The sequence below is a fragment of the Chinchilla lanigera genome, unplaced genomic scaffold (genome assembly GCF_000276665.1).
Source record: "Chinchilla lanigera isolate Chin_1 unplaced genomic scaffold, ChiLan1.0 scaffold00011, whole genome shotgun sequence".
Taxonomy (NCBI): domain Eukaryota; kingdom Metazoa; phylum Chordata; class Mammalia; order Rodentia; family Chinchillidae; genus Chinchilla; species Chinchilla lanigera.
In genome coordinates this window covers 13,471,397-13,486,973 of record NW_004955412.1, presented here as the reverse complement: position 1 = coordinate 13,486,973, position 15,577 = coordinate 13,471,397, and the positions used below count along the sequence as shown (strand labels likewise).

General features: G+C 38.6%; 1 protein-coding gene across 9 annotated transcripts in view; it reads left to right on the top strand.

Annotated features, from left to right (window-relative positions):
• Positions 1–15,577, top strand: part of Ppp2r1b (protein phosphatase 2, regulatory subunit A, beta) — a gene marked incomplete at its 5' end in the record, with an annotated part of 36,506 nt that overhangs the window by 7,610 nt on the left and 13,319 nt on the right. For 8 of the 9 annotated variants that reach the window (XM_013511035.1, XM_013511031.1, XM_013511038.1 and 5 more), the window contains 9 exon segments: positions 2,478–2,633; positions 2,836–2,950; positions 3,345–3,415; positions 3,750–3,884; positions 4,972–5,145; positions 8,487–8,547; positions 12,922–13,076; positions 13,547–13,689; positions 14,112–14,203. In XM_013511035.1, coding sequence (XP_013366489.1) covers positions 2,478–2,633; positions 2,836–2,950; positions 3,345–3,415; positions 3,750–3,884; positions 4,972–5,145; positions 8,487–8,547; positions 12,922–13,076; positions 13,547–13,689; positions 14,112–14,203 — 1,102 coding nt within the window. 9 annotated transcript variants of the gene reach the window in all.

The following is a 15,577-nucleotide window of genomic DNA, read 5'->3' as shown; positions in this document are numbered from 1 at the left end:
TTTTTTTTTTTGGGTTTTTCTCCGGTACTGGGAACCGAACTCACGACCTTGCGCTTGCCAGGCAGGCGCTTTTGCCGCTGAGCTAAATCCCCAGCCCCCTTGCAGACTTCTTTTGTGAAGGGCCAGATCATAAACTTATTTTAGGTTTTGTGGGTCCAATAGTCTTCCATCGTAACTATCTACTGCTGTTGTGCAAAAAACAGCCACAGAGAATATGCAAACTAATGAACATGTCAGTGTTCCAGTAAAAACTTATTTATGAAAACTGTGTCTGGATTTGACCACTGTTTTCTGTACCCTTGACCTGTACCTGCTCTTTGAAAGTTTAAGTGTACCCACTCTAATGAAAGTTAAGTTTGATATTTTGGGGGTAAAAAGACAGCTTCATAGTTGGGAGTATGTATGCTACTTTTAGCAGCATTTGATGCTCAAAATATGTGAGGTGCTTTTTTATAAAATACTTATGTTCCCTCTGCCCACCAACAGAATAACTGCTTTTGCCTTACTCATTTATTGAAAACATACTTGCTGAACCCCTATTATGTAACTAGGCACTGTTCTGGTGCTGGAGAACAATGTTGAACGAGTCTTACAGAGAACTTACTCTCATGGAGTTTACATTTTAATGGAGAAAATAAATAGACCAGTATGAGGGTTAAATTTATGAAAGCAAAGTAGAATGACAAAATAGGGAATGACTATTGGGCATTTTTCTAGACTTGTCAGAGAGGACTGGAGAAGTAGCGTAAACTGACACATGAAAGAAGAATGTCGTCCGTTCCACTTCTTAGATTGTGAGAGCTCCAGGAAAAGAGAATTCCTGAAAGAGAGGGTGTGTAGTGTGACGGTCTTGTGATGGGAATATAGTTGTCTAAAGATGCATCGTGCTAAGAGATGAGTTGGAGAAGAAAGTAAGCAAGGCCAATTCTTTAGGCCAGAATATAGAGTTTGGATTCTTTTCCTAGATTTTGAGTGGGAATGTGACACGGTATAATTAATATCTTCTAAAGATCATTCTGGCTTCTGGGTGGAAACTAAATTGGGAGAGGGATGAGAATTCAAAAAAACCAGGTAGGAGACTGTTACAATGGGGAGAGTCTGTTTATAAGGTTTGGAAGTGGAGTTGAGAACATTTATACTGGTGTGTTGGATGAGGAAAAGAGGGATCAGCATCTAAACTTTTGGATTGAGCAGTTGGATGGTGTTGTTGCCGAGATGGAGAGGATTTTGCGAGGAGGGACAGGTGTAGGGGAGAAAATAAGGAATTCTGGAAGAGAAGTGGTAAGTGTTTGTTGGCATATATTTTAGTAGATGATAGTAGTTTCCTGATTTGGCTTCATTTTCAAAATCCAAAGATACCTGTGTAGCCAGTACCAAGAACCTAGTTCTGCCTTTTTTGCCTATTCCTTTCTATCAGAAGAGTGAATGTGTCTTAGGCATGTAGGTTATTGTTGTGGATTCGTATCATTTAAAATTGGTACTATTTTAGAGAGTTAAGTATCATCTTTGATTATTACATATGTGTATACCACAGTGTAATTCTGTCTGCACTGAGTTTTTGTCCTGTTTCTCCTGGGTGCTTATATGTTCATGTGTTTTCTACTTCTGCTTACATATGTGTAATTTCCAGGTCATCTTAGTTCCCAGTCATGTATTTCTACTTCTCAGAGGACATACAGGTGTCACATTGGCCCTTGACATTTTATGTCTGGAACTCTTAGTTCATTAGTCCCATGTTGTTCTAATTTTTTCTGCTGTTTTTTTTTCCGATATGCTGACCTCAAAGTCAGCCTCTTTTTGATCTTCAACATTTATTTGTTCAGTTTTTTTTTTTTTTTGAGACAAGGTCTTGCTTTGTGGTGCAGGCTGGCCTTGAACTCACTATATAGCCCATGCTGGCCTTGAATGCATGATGACCTTCCTGCCTCAGCTTCCCAGATGCTGGGATTACAGGTGTGTGCCATCATGCCCAGCTATCTTCAACATTTAAATCCATTTTTTTTATTACTTGCTTTCCGTTGTTTGTGTATTTCTAACTGAACTTTCTCAGTGATTTGCTCTGACCCCTTTCTCTGTTCTTATTTAATAAAAAACTTATACAAAGATAATTTTCATTTTTATCCTTGGAGTCACTATTACAAGTAAGGCTTTGAAGGTATCATTGAAATGTTCCTTTTTTTTCATTTAATCTTTATATATTCTTTCATTTTTAAAAAAATAAGAACCCTGCACTCCAGCCAAGATAATTTTCTTTTTACTTTTAGAATAATATCAGTTCTATCTTTGTGGCTTTCATGTGCCATTCCATGCAGGGGGAGCAGCAGTTCAGCAGTTTCAAGCCATGAGACGCAAAATCACATGTAGTGTACCTGGTTTTTTTTTTAAAAAACAGTATCAACAACAGTACTACTTCAAACCATACAAAGTACTCCCTTGGCTCTCACTAAATATTGTGTAACAGAAATTTATCTCTTTAGGACTCAGTGCGCCTCCTAGCTGTGGAAGCTTGTGTCAGTATTGCCCAGTTGTTGTCTCAGGAAGATCTTGAGGTCTTGGTAATGCCTACCCTTCGACAAGCAGCTGAAGATAAATCTTGGCGAGTTCGCTATATGGTAGCTGACAAGTTTTCAGAGGTAAAATCATTGTACTGACATTGTTAAGTGTTAAAGGAGAAAGTCAAAGCAGAAACCCATCGAATTTGCTGTGATATCAAAAGTTTCTGAACTAATTCTGTTGAATAGATAGTGTTGTGACAAAAATAAATATTTGAAGATTACAGTTTTATTCTTATTATTTTGTTAGTATACATTAAAATCTGTACAAATTTCTTTAAAGCTCCAGAAAGCAGTGGGTCCTAAAATCACCCTAAATGACCTCATCCCCGCATTTCAGAACCTACTTAAAGATTGTGAAGCTGAAGTCCGAGCAGCTGCTGCTCACAAAGTAAAAGGTTAGATGGTTCAATTTGTGTTGTAACGTGTCACTCATTTTGGTGTTTTTTTTATGACAGTGAGTTTTGCACATTATGTGTTCTAGAAAATGTCTCAGAGATAATTTCATTATGTGAAAATATCACATTGTCATATAAACTTTTACATTTCAGACTAAACGGTTTTATCTTGTTTCTGTTATAAATGCATTTACAGATTAGATTGATATGACACACAAGTGGCATCAAGATTGATAGTTATTTCATTTAGGCTGTCATTTTCCCTGTTAGAGCTTATTTGCTTAAATATATGATGTGCTTTCACTTGTAACTGTAGCTAAAACCTGGTTGGAGTTATTTTTTTCTTGTAAATCACTCTATAAAAGTATTGTTTTTTCTGCTTATCTTCTTTTAGAACTTTGTGAGAACTTGCCTACTGAAGATAGAGAGACTGTAATTATGAATCAGATTTTGCCATATATAAAGGTAAATGTAACTTCAGTTTATTTTGTTTTACTCTGCCCAATATGAAGGTAAACCTTACCCCAATTTTTTTTTTACCTTAAACTCTTGGAATTCAAAGGTGAGATGAATGGGACAGTTGTTAAATTATCACAGTATTGTTTATCCCTTATAAGTACCTATTATAATTATAAAATGTTCCTTGATGCCTTAATCTGTTGTCTAACACGTGGTCTGATGAAATCTTGCCAGCTAATCAGTACTAAAATAGTGGTACACTTAAATTTCTTGGGAGATGGTGTGGAGATTTCTGTTGTATTGCAAAAATTAAAGTCTTTTAATTTTGATTTTATTTTAGGAATTAGTATCTGATACCAACCAACATGTCAAAACAGCTCTAGCTTCTGTAATTATGGGATTATCTACCATTTTGGGCAAAGAGAATACTATTGAACATCTTCTACCTCTTTTTTTAGCTCAGTTAAAGGATGAGGTGAGTATAATTTCTATTGCCTTTGATAGTCATCAATTTGCTAAATTTTTCATTTGAGTTTCACTAAAATAGGACCCAAAATTGGAAATGGATTTTAAAAAATCATAAATTTTAAAAAATCATAAACTTGTGATAGTCTTTATGTTTGCATTTGGGGTTACAGTTTCCCCAGAAAATGGACATAGGGACTCACTAAAGCAAACCTCAAAACATCTACCCAGGCCACTGTGTTTGCTCTTGCATAATGGCTTGCCCTCATGCTGTAAGGTGTGCTTCTTTGCCTACTTTTTCTTGGCTGAAACTTGCTCTACAGTGCCTTTCTTTTCCTATCCTTAATAAAACTTCACTGCTGTTAAAAAAATCCATCCATCCTCTGCACAAATTTTACTTTATATTCACAGATTTATCTTTAAAGCTAATCTTTGCTTAAAAGCCTCTTTTATTTAAGTTTAAATATGATATCAAAAATTATAATGGTAGCTGACATTTACTGACTAAAATGTACTAGGTGTGATACTAAATACTTTGCTTTATTGTTACGTGTAATCCTCATAAGACTCATTATTTCCATTTTTCAGATGAGGTTGAGGCACAGAGATAAAATAACTTGTCTGAGGTCTCAGCAGTGGCAGATAGATTTGAGTACATATAATTTAATTCCTGAGCCTATGCTTTTTACCATCTTATAGATTTCTCACTGGAAGTTCTGGTTAAGATCAGTTACGTGTCTTGAATTATTTGTGTACTCAGTATTTGGTATTTCCTTTAAGGCTGTGCTTTTTTGTGGTGAATAGGATTAAACTCAGGGTCTTGTACTGTTTGGCAAGTACTTTATCATTGAATTATTGTTTTTTTGTTTTTTTTCCAGTACCGGGAATCAAACTCACCACCTTGCACTTGCCAGGCAGGCACTATGCCGCTGAGCTAAATCCCCAGCCCCCTTTATCATCGAATTATATCCTCAGTCCTCCCTTTTAACCAGAGTCAATACTTTCTAATTTGAAAATTTACTTAGCAGTTTGTACCTTATTATTTGTACGGAGGGTATAACCTTTACATGTGGTCTTTGGGGGTTGTGTATTTACAGTGTCCTGAAGTTCGTTTGAATATCATCTCCAATTTGGATTGTGTTAATGAAGTCATTGGAATCCGTCAACTCTCTCAGTCTCTCCTTCCTGCCATAGTGGAACTGGCTGAAGACGCCAAGTGGCGGGTGCGGCTGGCTATTATTGAGTATATGCCACTGCTGGCGGGCCAGCTGGTGAGTCTGTGCTTGATAAACCAAAGGATAGCATCAGAGAGTGGAGATTTACCTTGACAAGTAGGAGGCCTGGATACCCTCCATAATTCTGTTCATTTAGATGCATGAAAATGTACTCTTGGCCTTGTTGCCTTTGGATGCTTTGTTGTTTTCATAATAGTGCATTAATTTCCATCAGAAAGGTATTACTAAAACATGTTTCACCTGATTGCCATGCAACAAGAAAACCATAGAAAAATGTAATCAATTTCTTGCTGAGTATGGTGACACACACATAATCCCAACACTTGGCAGGATGAGGCAGGAGGATAGCCATGAGTTCGAGGCCAGCCTGGGCTACAAAGTGAGCTCAAGGCCAGCCTGAACTGGATAGTGAGATCCTGTCTCAAAAAAGACAAAAACAAAAAACAAAAGAAACAAAAACCTACACTACATATTGAGACCCTGTCTCAAAAAACAACAACTTTTAAGTATGTAATCAATTTCTTGGTAATTTAAACGTAAATTTTGTAATATTTAATACTTATCTGACTTAAAGACTAATCCGTGGAAAAGAAAATTATGGTGTCAGGTTAATTCAGTTTTGCTTTTTTTTTTTTAATGGTAGCAAAGTTTTATTAAAGGTAAGAAAAGAAACAGGCCCTACAGAGTGAATTTGAGGCAAATAAAAGTAGGAAAAGTGCACTGTACAGCATGAGGGTGGACCACCATGGAAGAGTGAACACGGTGGCCATCAATTTTGGTTTTTGTTCAGGGCACCTTTCCTGTTTGCCTATTTTCTAAGCAAAAGGCTGGGAACAACTTTTCCTATGTTCTGATTAAGGGGAATTGAGGAATAAACCTATAGAAAAGCTTGTAATGCTAGTTATTTTGGCCAAAGTTAGCTTTATTGTGTTATCTCTTACTGTCTGAATTTTATGATTAGTTTTATTCTAACTGGTAACCGCTGTACTTAAAATTTCAGAGCTGGGATTTATACTGTATCCTGCTTTCTCTTTCACAAGGTACCCTTGACCTGTTGGTAGCACTTCAAGGTACTGTAACTGTCTGTTACAGTCAGGATGAGGAGATAGGCAAGTGACCTCTGTTAGAACAGGAACTGTGTGTGCTGTTTTATTTCTAGCGGCTACCGTGGTGCCTGTTATTAATTAGGCACTTGACATTTGTCAATTATAGAGTAAACAAATACCTGAAAAAAAATTTTTTTTGAGAAATCTCATAATTAGTTTCCTGCTGAGACTACAGTGCCCACTGCCCCTAGTCTTTGCCCCACCTCTGCTTTTCAGGTCATAGCATATGAGGTTTATGCATTTTTTTCTTAGACCACTGAATTTATATTGCTAATTTTGGTATATTTAATTTATGAACATCTTGTGGATGCCTGTGGCATTTCCTGTTTTACAAAATTTGAAGGGCTCCATTCTTCAAAATGGATGGCAAAAGATGTCAGAATATCTAATAGGGTTAAAGTTATTTTGTCAGATTTTTCCACTGTCACTTCCAAATGCTGAGGGTCATTTCTGTTCTTTTTTTTTTTTTGGTACTGGGACTCAAACTCAGGACCTTGTGCTTGCCAGGCGGGTGCTTGTGTCACTGAGTTATATCCCGAGCTATTTCTATTCTTTACTGGCGGCTGCCACAGATCACTCTCCAGAGTGGGTTTGCTGAAGACTGAGAGAACTCTGGAAAGGAGAGTGAATTTTAGTTCCATTTCTTTCAACCTCTACTCCTAGGCCTGGAAATTGTCCAAAGGCTGCTAGCCATACCAAGTAGTATGGAAGCAAAGCAGATGGTAACTTTGGCTGGCTTTACCTGTATGGTTGGGGTGACATGTATCAGTCATGAACATTTTGTTTTACAGTTTGTGCTTCTATTTAGTTACATATTCTTTTTGATTTTTTTGTGTGTAAAGATTTTCTTTACCAATTTATAAAATTCTTTGAAGACTATATGGGTTGGTTTATAGAGCATGATGAGTAAATATAAAGTTAAACCAGAAAAATTAGGAAGTGAAAGTTAATTAAGACTGAAGGAAACTCTTCAACTGAAATTAAAAAGAAATCTTTGAGAGCTGACATGGTAATCTAAATGTCTGCCCAAATCTATTCATAGTGATCTGTAAGAGAAAACCATTTTGTCTATTCCGCCACTGTTTTCAGGGTTGAATATTATATTGTATCTTTTTAGAATGTATCATCCTTGGTCACAAATTTTGTGTAATTCAAAGAATCAAAAGACTCTCCGTATAAGGAAGGCACCAGGAAAGTGCATGCTGGTGCCCTCACCTGGGGTGAGAGGTCAGCGTGACCCATCTCTGGAAGCTCATCCCCATGGACTTGTGGAACAAGGCTGGGAGAGCTGAGGCGGATCTGCCTGCGACTCCAAAGAGGGGCCTCTTACCCTGTACTCTGGCACCTGCTTTGTTCTCCATCCAGTGCTTTCTTCTGTCTTTCCAGAAATACTGTAGTTTACTGGTGAAATCTTGATGCCAGTTGCATTATTCCTAAGAATTTGTTACGATACTAACCTAAAAGGGAAGCCCCCCAAGAATTATTAATACTATTGACAGATGTATTCCTGAATAATAGATTTTCATAGGTAATCTAGGTTTTGTTTGCCTGGCCACCCACATTGCATTCTTCCTATTCTTCTGCAGCCTTGTCTCTGGCTTCTGGCCACTGTGTTTTCTCGTACTTGGCAGAGCCTATGCCATCTCATGCTTTCTTTATGATTTCTATCTAATAAAAGATTTATAATTTATTATTATTATTATTATTATTATTTTACTTTTTGAGACAGGGTTCTGCTATGCAGTTCAGGCTGGCCTTGAGTTCAGTTTGTAACCCAGGCTGGTCTCAAACTTGCAGTGGTCCTCATGCCTCAGCCTCCTGAGTGCTGGGATTACATGCTTGTGCCACCATGCCTGGCTAATTTATTAATCTTACGGTAACCTTTTCTACTGTTTTGTGAACTTAGTTTATTTGGAAACAAGTATGTTTTGTTTTGTGACTTAGTAGCTAGTTGTGTGGCCCAGGTTGGCCTCAAGCTCATGGCAACCCTCCTGCCTCAGCCTCCTGATTGCTGGGGTTACAGGTGTATGCCACCACTCCTGGCTGGAAGTGTTTTATAGCCTTTAGGTAGTCATTGTGTAATATAAATGGAACATTATAGCCAGGTGTAGTGGTGCATGCATGTGTACCTATAATCCCAGCTGAACATTATAATGAGACCCTGTCTCAAAAAGTAGATAGATAGATAGATAGATAGATAGATAGATAGATAGGGCATCTTGATTTCTAAACTTGGGAGATGCATACTAATTGGACTTTTTATATTTATAGGGTATGGAATTTTTTGATGAAAAACTGAATTCCTTATGCATGGCCTGGCTTGTAGACCATGGTGAGTAGATAAAAACAGATTATTATAGAAGGCCCAAGTTTTTGCATATATCCTATGATGTGTACTTCCTTTTAGAAGAGAATCCTGATCTGACCACATATTAACAATGTAGGGATGAATAAAGGCTTTCATTAAATTCCATTTGTCTCTTTTTTTTGAGACAGAGTCTTGCTATAGTTCAAGCTGGCCTTGGACTCACAGTGATCCTCCTGCTTCAGCCTCCCGAGTGCTGGGATTACATGCCTTTACCATGATGTCCAACTCTTTTTTTCTAATTTATTTTCCTCATTAAATGATCTCTTCGTCTTGTTTCTCATTTACTGTATTATCTGATCTTCAGACTCAGGTTTATGCACTTCCTTATCCCAGGGTTTTCCACTTGCCATAGTGCCATTAGTGTGTTTGGTAACGTAAGGGATGCACATGGATTGAAGTCAAGTGAAAGGCCTGCCTGGTGGGAAGAAATAGCAGGTTGGTTTTTCTGAGGTGACAGAGAAGGAGGTTATGTATCCTTGTAGGGCAGTACAGTACAGGATTCTTAGCAATAGGAGACATCGCTTGTGCCTTGGGATAAAGAGGGGAGGGAAGACTCACTGCTTGCTCCCTTGCTCCTGCTGCTACTACAGTATGAGGAGAGGGTGACCTTATGTCAGGTAGGACAACAGGAATGACTTTTTGTTTGTTTTTGGTACCAGGAATCAGACCCAGGGCCTCGCGCTTGCCAGGTAGGCGGTGTTACACTGAGTTCTATCCCTGGCCGGGTGGATGACTTTTTGATGAGATCTCAGGTAGACATATAATGTGTATATTCTTTTGTCTGGCAGACCGCAATGGGTATAAGATACACCCTCAGCTAGGTCCTAGCACCAAATTTGGCAGCTTCAGTGTGACCTTAGATCTGTGCTAGTGAGTTTCCTGTTTGTTCCATGTTTTGGTGGATTTGGTAAGCATCCTGTTTCAGTTCCACAGTATCCTGTGTATGCTTTATATATGTATTGAGTATCTCTCTCTGTTCATTTGTGGGTGCTTATGCCTGGGTAATTGCGAAGAATGAGGATGCTTGTGTCTACTTATGGAGGTGATTTTTGTTAAAAGCATGTTTGGGAGCTGGATGTAGTAGTGGATGCCTATAATCTCAGTACTCTGGGAGGTTCAGACAGGAGGATTGCAAATTTGAGCCCTGCCTGGGTAATTGAGTGATTTAACCAAGACCCTGTCTCAGTAAATACAAAGAAGCTAGGTATAGAGGCAGGGACACGCCTGTAACCCCTGCACTTGGGAAGATGAGGCAGGGAGATTGTGGTGAGTTCCACTCTATTTGAGTTACATAGTATATTCATGGCCAGCTTGGACTACATAGTGAGAGCCTGTCTCCAAAGAAAAAAAAGAAAAAGCTGCAAATGTAGCGTAGTGCAAAGGCCCAGGGTTTAATCCCCAGGAAACACCCTTCCTCCTGCAACACAGAGTGTCATATAGGAGATGATGTGGTTAAGAATGTGAAAACTTGTTACATATATATGTAAGGGCGTATATATGGGTACTTCCAGTATTTCAAACTAGATTGTAAAGACTGTTTCTCTCCTATTTTTTTTTTTAAGTTACCTCTTCAAATAAAACTTAAGATTGGCAAACCATAGGAAAGAAATTACTCTTTTTTCATTTCGAAAAGTGTTTATATTATTTCCTATAAATATTAGTGGGAATGGCATATCCCAGCAGATCATTTTGTACCTGCTTTGAAAGCTGGTATTCTGGACTAACTGCTTTACCATTCCAGTTATTTAAATACTGGATGGCCAAAAATGGCATATTTTTTTGTTAATTTTTATAAGGTAACTTAACAGGAACTATAAAAAAAATGTTTCAAATTTATTCAAAACCAGAATTAACTGGTTGAAATGACACCTCCTCAGCGATGCTTGGGATAATCTCTGTGTAAACAAATACACTGCCCAAGTGGGGCTTGGGGTAAACTGTTAAGTGTTTATTTTGAGGAACTTTTAAAGTTCTAATATGCCGCAAAGAATTAAATTCCTGACACCCATTCTGAGTAGGATTGCTCTGTCTGAGCTACTTCAGTTACTCCTTGCTCACTTCTGATTTTCGTCCAGTTTGAGAAGAGAGGGGATTCTTACTTTAGCACCATAGAGTGGGGACCATAACCATTCTTTGAACTGGTGAAATGGCTGTCTGGAAGTTGTTCCGTTAATAGATCATAGAGATTTTCTGTTTTGCTTTTGCGTTTTATTTTAGGAGTTTTATAGTTTGAAGAAAAATGTTGCTTTTGAATTTTTTAGGTGTTACATTGTGATCACTGATTTTTTGGAAACATTTTTCCCTGGTTAATAGACTACCAGAAAGTATTAAAGTCAAAGTTGGTGAGCAAAGAGCTAGATATAAAGAAACCTTAAGAGACCAGCCAGACCTTGAGGGGTGGAGGGGAGACAGACAAAACAAGGAGAAAAAAAACCAGGCAGAACTGTGAAGTAGTTTACATTTTTCTGATAGAATTGAGAGGAGCAAGAAGATAGTAGGCATTTGGCGAAGTAGGGTTCAGTGCAGTTAAGGTCTCCGTCAGGGCTTAAGCACGTATATGCTTGGTTGCTGGTCGTGCTGGCCTTGGGATCCCGTTCTGTGGTAATGGTATTATGATGAGAGACCTCTCAAGTGTATTAGAAAACAGTGAGTAGAGGAAGCAACACAGATGCCATGGTTCCACTTTAGAGGGAGGAGCCGAGAAGGGATTTGGGCTTAAGGACTGTGTGATGGGAAAGAATCTGTCTTCTGATGAAACGGTTGACTTGAGCTTGCTTCTTAGTGCTTCTGGGTTATCTTAATAAGTTGCTACTGTGAGAGATTTTAGCCATTTTAAGCACTGGTAAGAAATTGTACTGTTGCTTGTCTATGCTGTCTTTGCTGTTTTCCTCAGCCTCATTGCCCAGAGGCATCAGTGTATGGAGAAGAGTTGGGTGTTTCCTGTCTGGAGCCTTGTAGTCTAGGACAGTGACGTGAACCTTTTAGAGTTTACAATCATACAAACAGCTCGCTGCGGCCTGCGGCACGCGCGCCATATGTTCACCATCAATGGTTTAGCATCAGGGCTGTGGCTTCGATCCTGTTCCTGCCGATTCTTGAATGTTGGGTCTGCTTGGAGAGAGAAGTAGAGTAAGATGTTAGTACTGGCCACCCTTCATTTGTTATATAAACCCACATTTCGAAACTTTCTGGACCTCAGACCTTCATGATCTAGACTTATGATGTCTGTGATGAATGGTTTTTTAGGGAGTTACATTAAAGGAAGCACATTGATTTACAGAAGACATTCATCATCCTGTCTCAATCTAAACATTTTTAATGGAAAAGAAGCAAGTTGGTATGAAGTTTTTATTTGCTGGTGGGTAAATGACCACAGTGTCCTCCACAGGATCTCCCAAACGCTTTCTCCTAGCTGTTCTCTTTTCCACTGCTGGATAGTCTTATCAAAATACAGCATTGGTCACTAGGTCACACATGTGCTTTTAAAAACTCATTATTTCTCCTATCAAGTCTAAATTTAACTTTTTTTTTTTTGAGACAGTGTCTCAGCCTGTAGTTCAGGCTGGGCTTTGAACTCACTCAGGCTGGTCTCAAACTATGGCAAACCTCGTGTCTCAGCCTCCTGAGTGCTGGGATTACAGGTGTGTGCCACCACACCCTATTAAATTTAATTTTCAAAGTTCTCTATGGTCTGGGCCTACTTTTAACTCCCTAGCCTTACAGATTCCGGACTTTTTCTTTTGTGTGCTGGATACTTTTTAATTCCACTTCGCAGGAATTCCTCCCTTTGCCTTCTCCTGTCTCAGATCTGCCCCATCTTCATCACCCGGCGCAGTGCCTCATTGTTCATTCTTTCACCTCCCATAGTTGTCACAACTCTTTACTGCACTGTGCCCTACTTCGTTGTAATCGGTCCTACAGTTTTTGAAGTACATTAGCTCTCGTTTTTCTAATGAGAGTACATAGAGTTTAATTTTTTTTTCTGGTGCTGGATGTTGAATCCAAGGCTTTGTGCATAGAGCGGAGTGGTCTTCTACCCTGAGTTGCAGCCCTATCCTGAGTGTGTGATCTTTGAGGGCAAGTGTCTATTTGTGTAACACATAGAACCTAATAGGTACCTGTATTTGCTAATTGATAATGTAGAGAACAAAATCCTAACATCCATTTTCCTTGGAAGTAAGCATTTCAGAACTGTTAATAAGTTAGGGTGAACTGTGGCTGAACATTCTTGCCATTGTACTGTGAGTGTGTTTGGTCCATGTTTTATGTTGATGTAAGTCAACTACATTGTGCTTATGAAGTAAGCAGTATGTGATGTGTTCTTGACCTCTTCTGCAGTGTATGCCATCCGAGAAGCTGCCACCAGCAACCTCATGAAGTTAGTTCAGAAGTTTGGTACAGAGTGGGCTGAAAATACCATAGTCCCCAAAGTGCTGGTAATGGCAAATGATCCTAATTACTTGCATAGAATGACCACTTTGTTCTGCATTAATGTAAGTATTATGTAACCTCAGGCATTAAAGCACTTATCATTAAAGCAGGAACATCTGAATTCTGAAATACACTGTCTTCTATTTGGAATATATTTTTTGGGAGGTGGTGTACCAGGAATCGAACTCAGGACCTTGCACTTGCCAGGCAGGCACTTGTGCCACTGAGCTATCTCCCTGGTCCTGGAATATATTTTTATGATGATTAGTAAGGAATGTAGGAGATAAGAGAAAAGGTTGATTTTAAAATTCATGTTAAAATTTTTGGTAGTATTTTAAAAGTTGCAGCTTAGTTGTGAATTGTGATCTAGTTCTCTGATTTTTGAATGCTGTGTACTTCTTAATTTAGATGCTCAAACTAGAAACAGTCTCCTGTTGGCCAATCGCTTTCTTATTAAATATTAATTTGTCTTGCTAGATGTCAGAATTTTAAAAAAAGCGTTTTAAATATGCTATCTTATTTATTTTTCTAGGCACTCTCTGAAGCCTGTGGTCAGGAAATAACCACTAAGCAAATGCTGCCCATCGTATTAAAAATGGCAGGAGACCAAGTAGCAAATGTTCGTTTCAATGTGGCCAAATCTCTTCAAAAAATAGGGCCTCTTCTAGACACTGAGTAAGATTTTAGTGTTATTCTTGTTTTAAAAATGTATTTTAACTTTGACCTTATAACGGGGAGTAACAGCTAAAATGAAGTTCTCATTTTACATAGATATAGATTTAAAAGAATATTTTAGCAACCATTTTTGAGGATGTCCACCCTTTACTATTTAAGCTCTGTATATGACAGATCATTTTCTGAAGCTAATTTTGCTAAGGACTTTACAAGTTATTTAGAGTATTTGTTAGAGAAGATTGGGCGTGTTCAGGGTGGTATGGCTGTAGACTAGAGTATTTGTCAAGTTTATGAATGTTTTAAAATATTTTTTATTTTAAGTTTTAAAAGTTGCCATAGTGCCTATAGATGATACCAGAGATCATGAGAGATTTCTCTGGCATGTGAGACTGCTTTTCACAGGTCGTACTTTTGAATTTTAGTGCTTTGCAAGGGGAAGTTAAACCGGTACTGCAGAAGCTAGGCCAGGATGAAGACATGGATGTCAAATATTTTGCACAAGAAGCTATAAGTGGTACGTATTTCTGTTTCCTGCCTGGAAGCTTTTTTGAACAGGGGGACTCGTGTGCTGTGTGAGGAGTGGGGGTTGGTCAGGGTGATAAGCAGGAGGGGAAGTGGGGAGTGGGAAATTCCTGGAATGCTGGGCCCCTCTGTGGTTAGGAACTCCTTGATCTACCACTCCTTTCTAAGTGAGCAAAGCCATCTTTTTCAGGTCCATAGCTAAGACTGGGGAGGATTATGATTCTTACTGGCAAAGCAGTTTTAGTTTGGACTTTAGTTTTTAAAGTTTAGTGCTAATTAGCCAGGAAGAATAAAGAAACTGATCTGAATGAAAAGATGTTGGTCTTACGCATTTGGGTCATTGTTGTATGGTTTAATGTTTGTGTAGATTTATCATTCATGAATTTTCTGTACCACTAACCTGATTTCTGTTTGGAATTTTTCAGTGCTTGCATTGGCATAATGAGGAGCAGGAGGGAGAAGCCTTTACTAAATTCTTATCACAGATTTCTAGTCAATGTTTTCTTAAACGGGGTGCAGAGAAAATGGGGAACCTTCAAGACCTCATCCAAGCAAATGGCAACAACTTAAACTCAAATTTCAGTGACATAGTTCTTTCTAAAGACGAAATAGGATTGTTTTTTTACTCACCTCTGTGTTGGCATACTTATTTAAGCCATTCTTACTGACCAGTTCCTGGTACTCGGTACAGTCATCGCTTAATTGTCTCCCTATGTTTTTCTAGCACCATCTGGCTCTTACATTCTCACTGTTGGGTCTGGTCAGGCACCAGCTGCTTAATATTCCAGGTGCAGGCTGGATGGTGTGGACCTGTAAATGAAGTGGAATGATTTCTTACTGTTTATATTTATCTGTGTGCCTCTCCATCATTCCAAATTAAAGGTCCATTGTTTAGAATAACTTATTTTATAAACTCTGTGCTTGGGAGATACATTTAGAAATGACTGTAGTGAAAGCCATTTTCCTGGATTAAGATGGTCTGAGTCAGTGAACTGGGAATATGGAAGCTCAGGGTTAATGTATTGGTTACTTTCCGTTTTATCAGTTGTGACCGTAATGATGTCATTGAGAAGCCAACAGTGTGGGTGTGTGTTGCAGCTAGCATAGGATGTTGAAATTTAACACTAGGACTGCCTTCAAAAAGTCTGTCTTCTCTCCTACGAAACTTTAACTTTCATGCTTCCTAGTAAGCAGAAGTTTTACTGTTTCATTATTATAAGATTGCAGTTTAGTCTTTTGAATAAGTATAAGAACCACTGGTAATAATATCGTGTGGATTTCGGGGCTGGGGATTTAGCTCAGCGGCAAAAGCGCCTGCCTGGCAAGCGCAAGGTCGTGAGTTCGGTTTCCGGTACCGGAGAAAAAC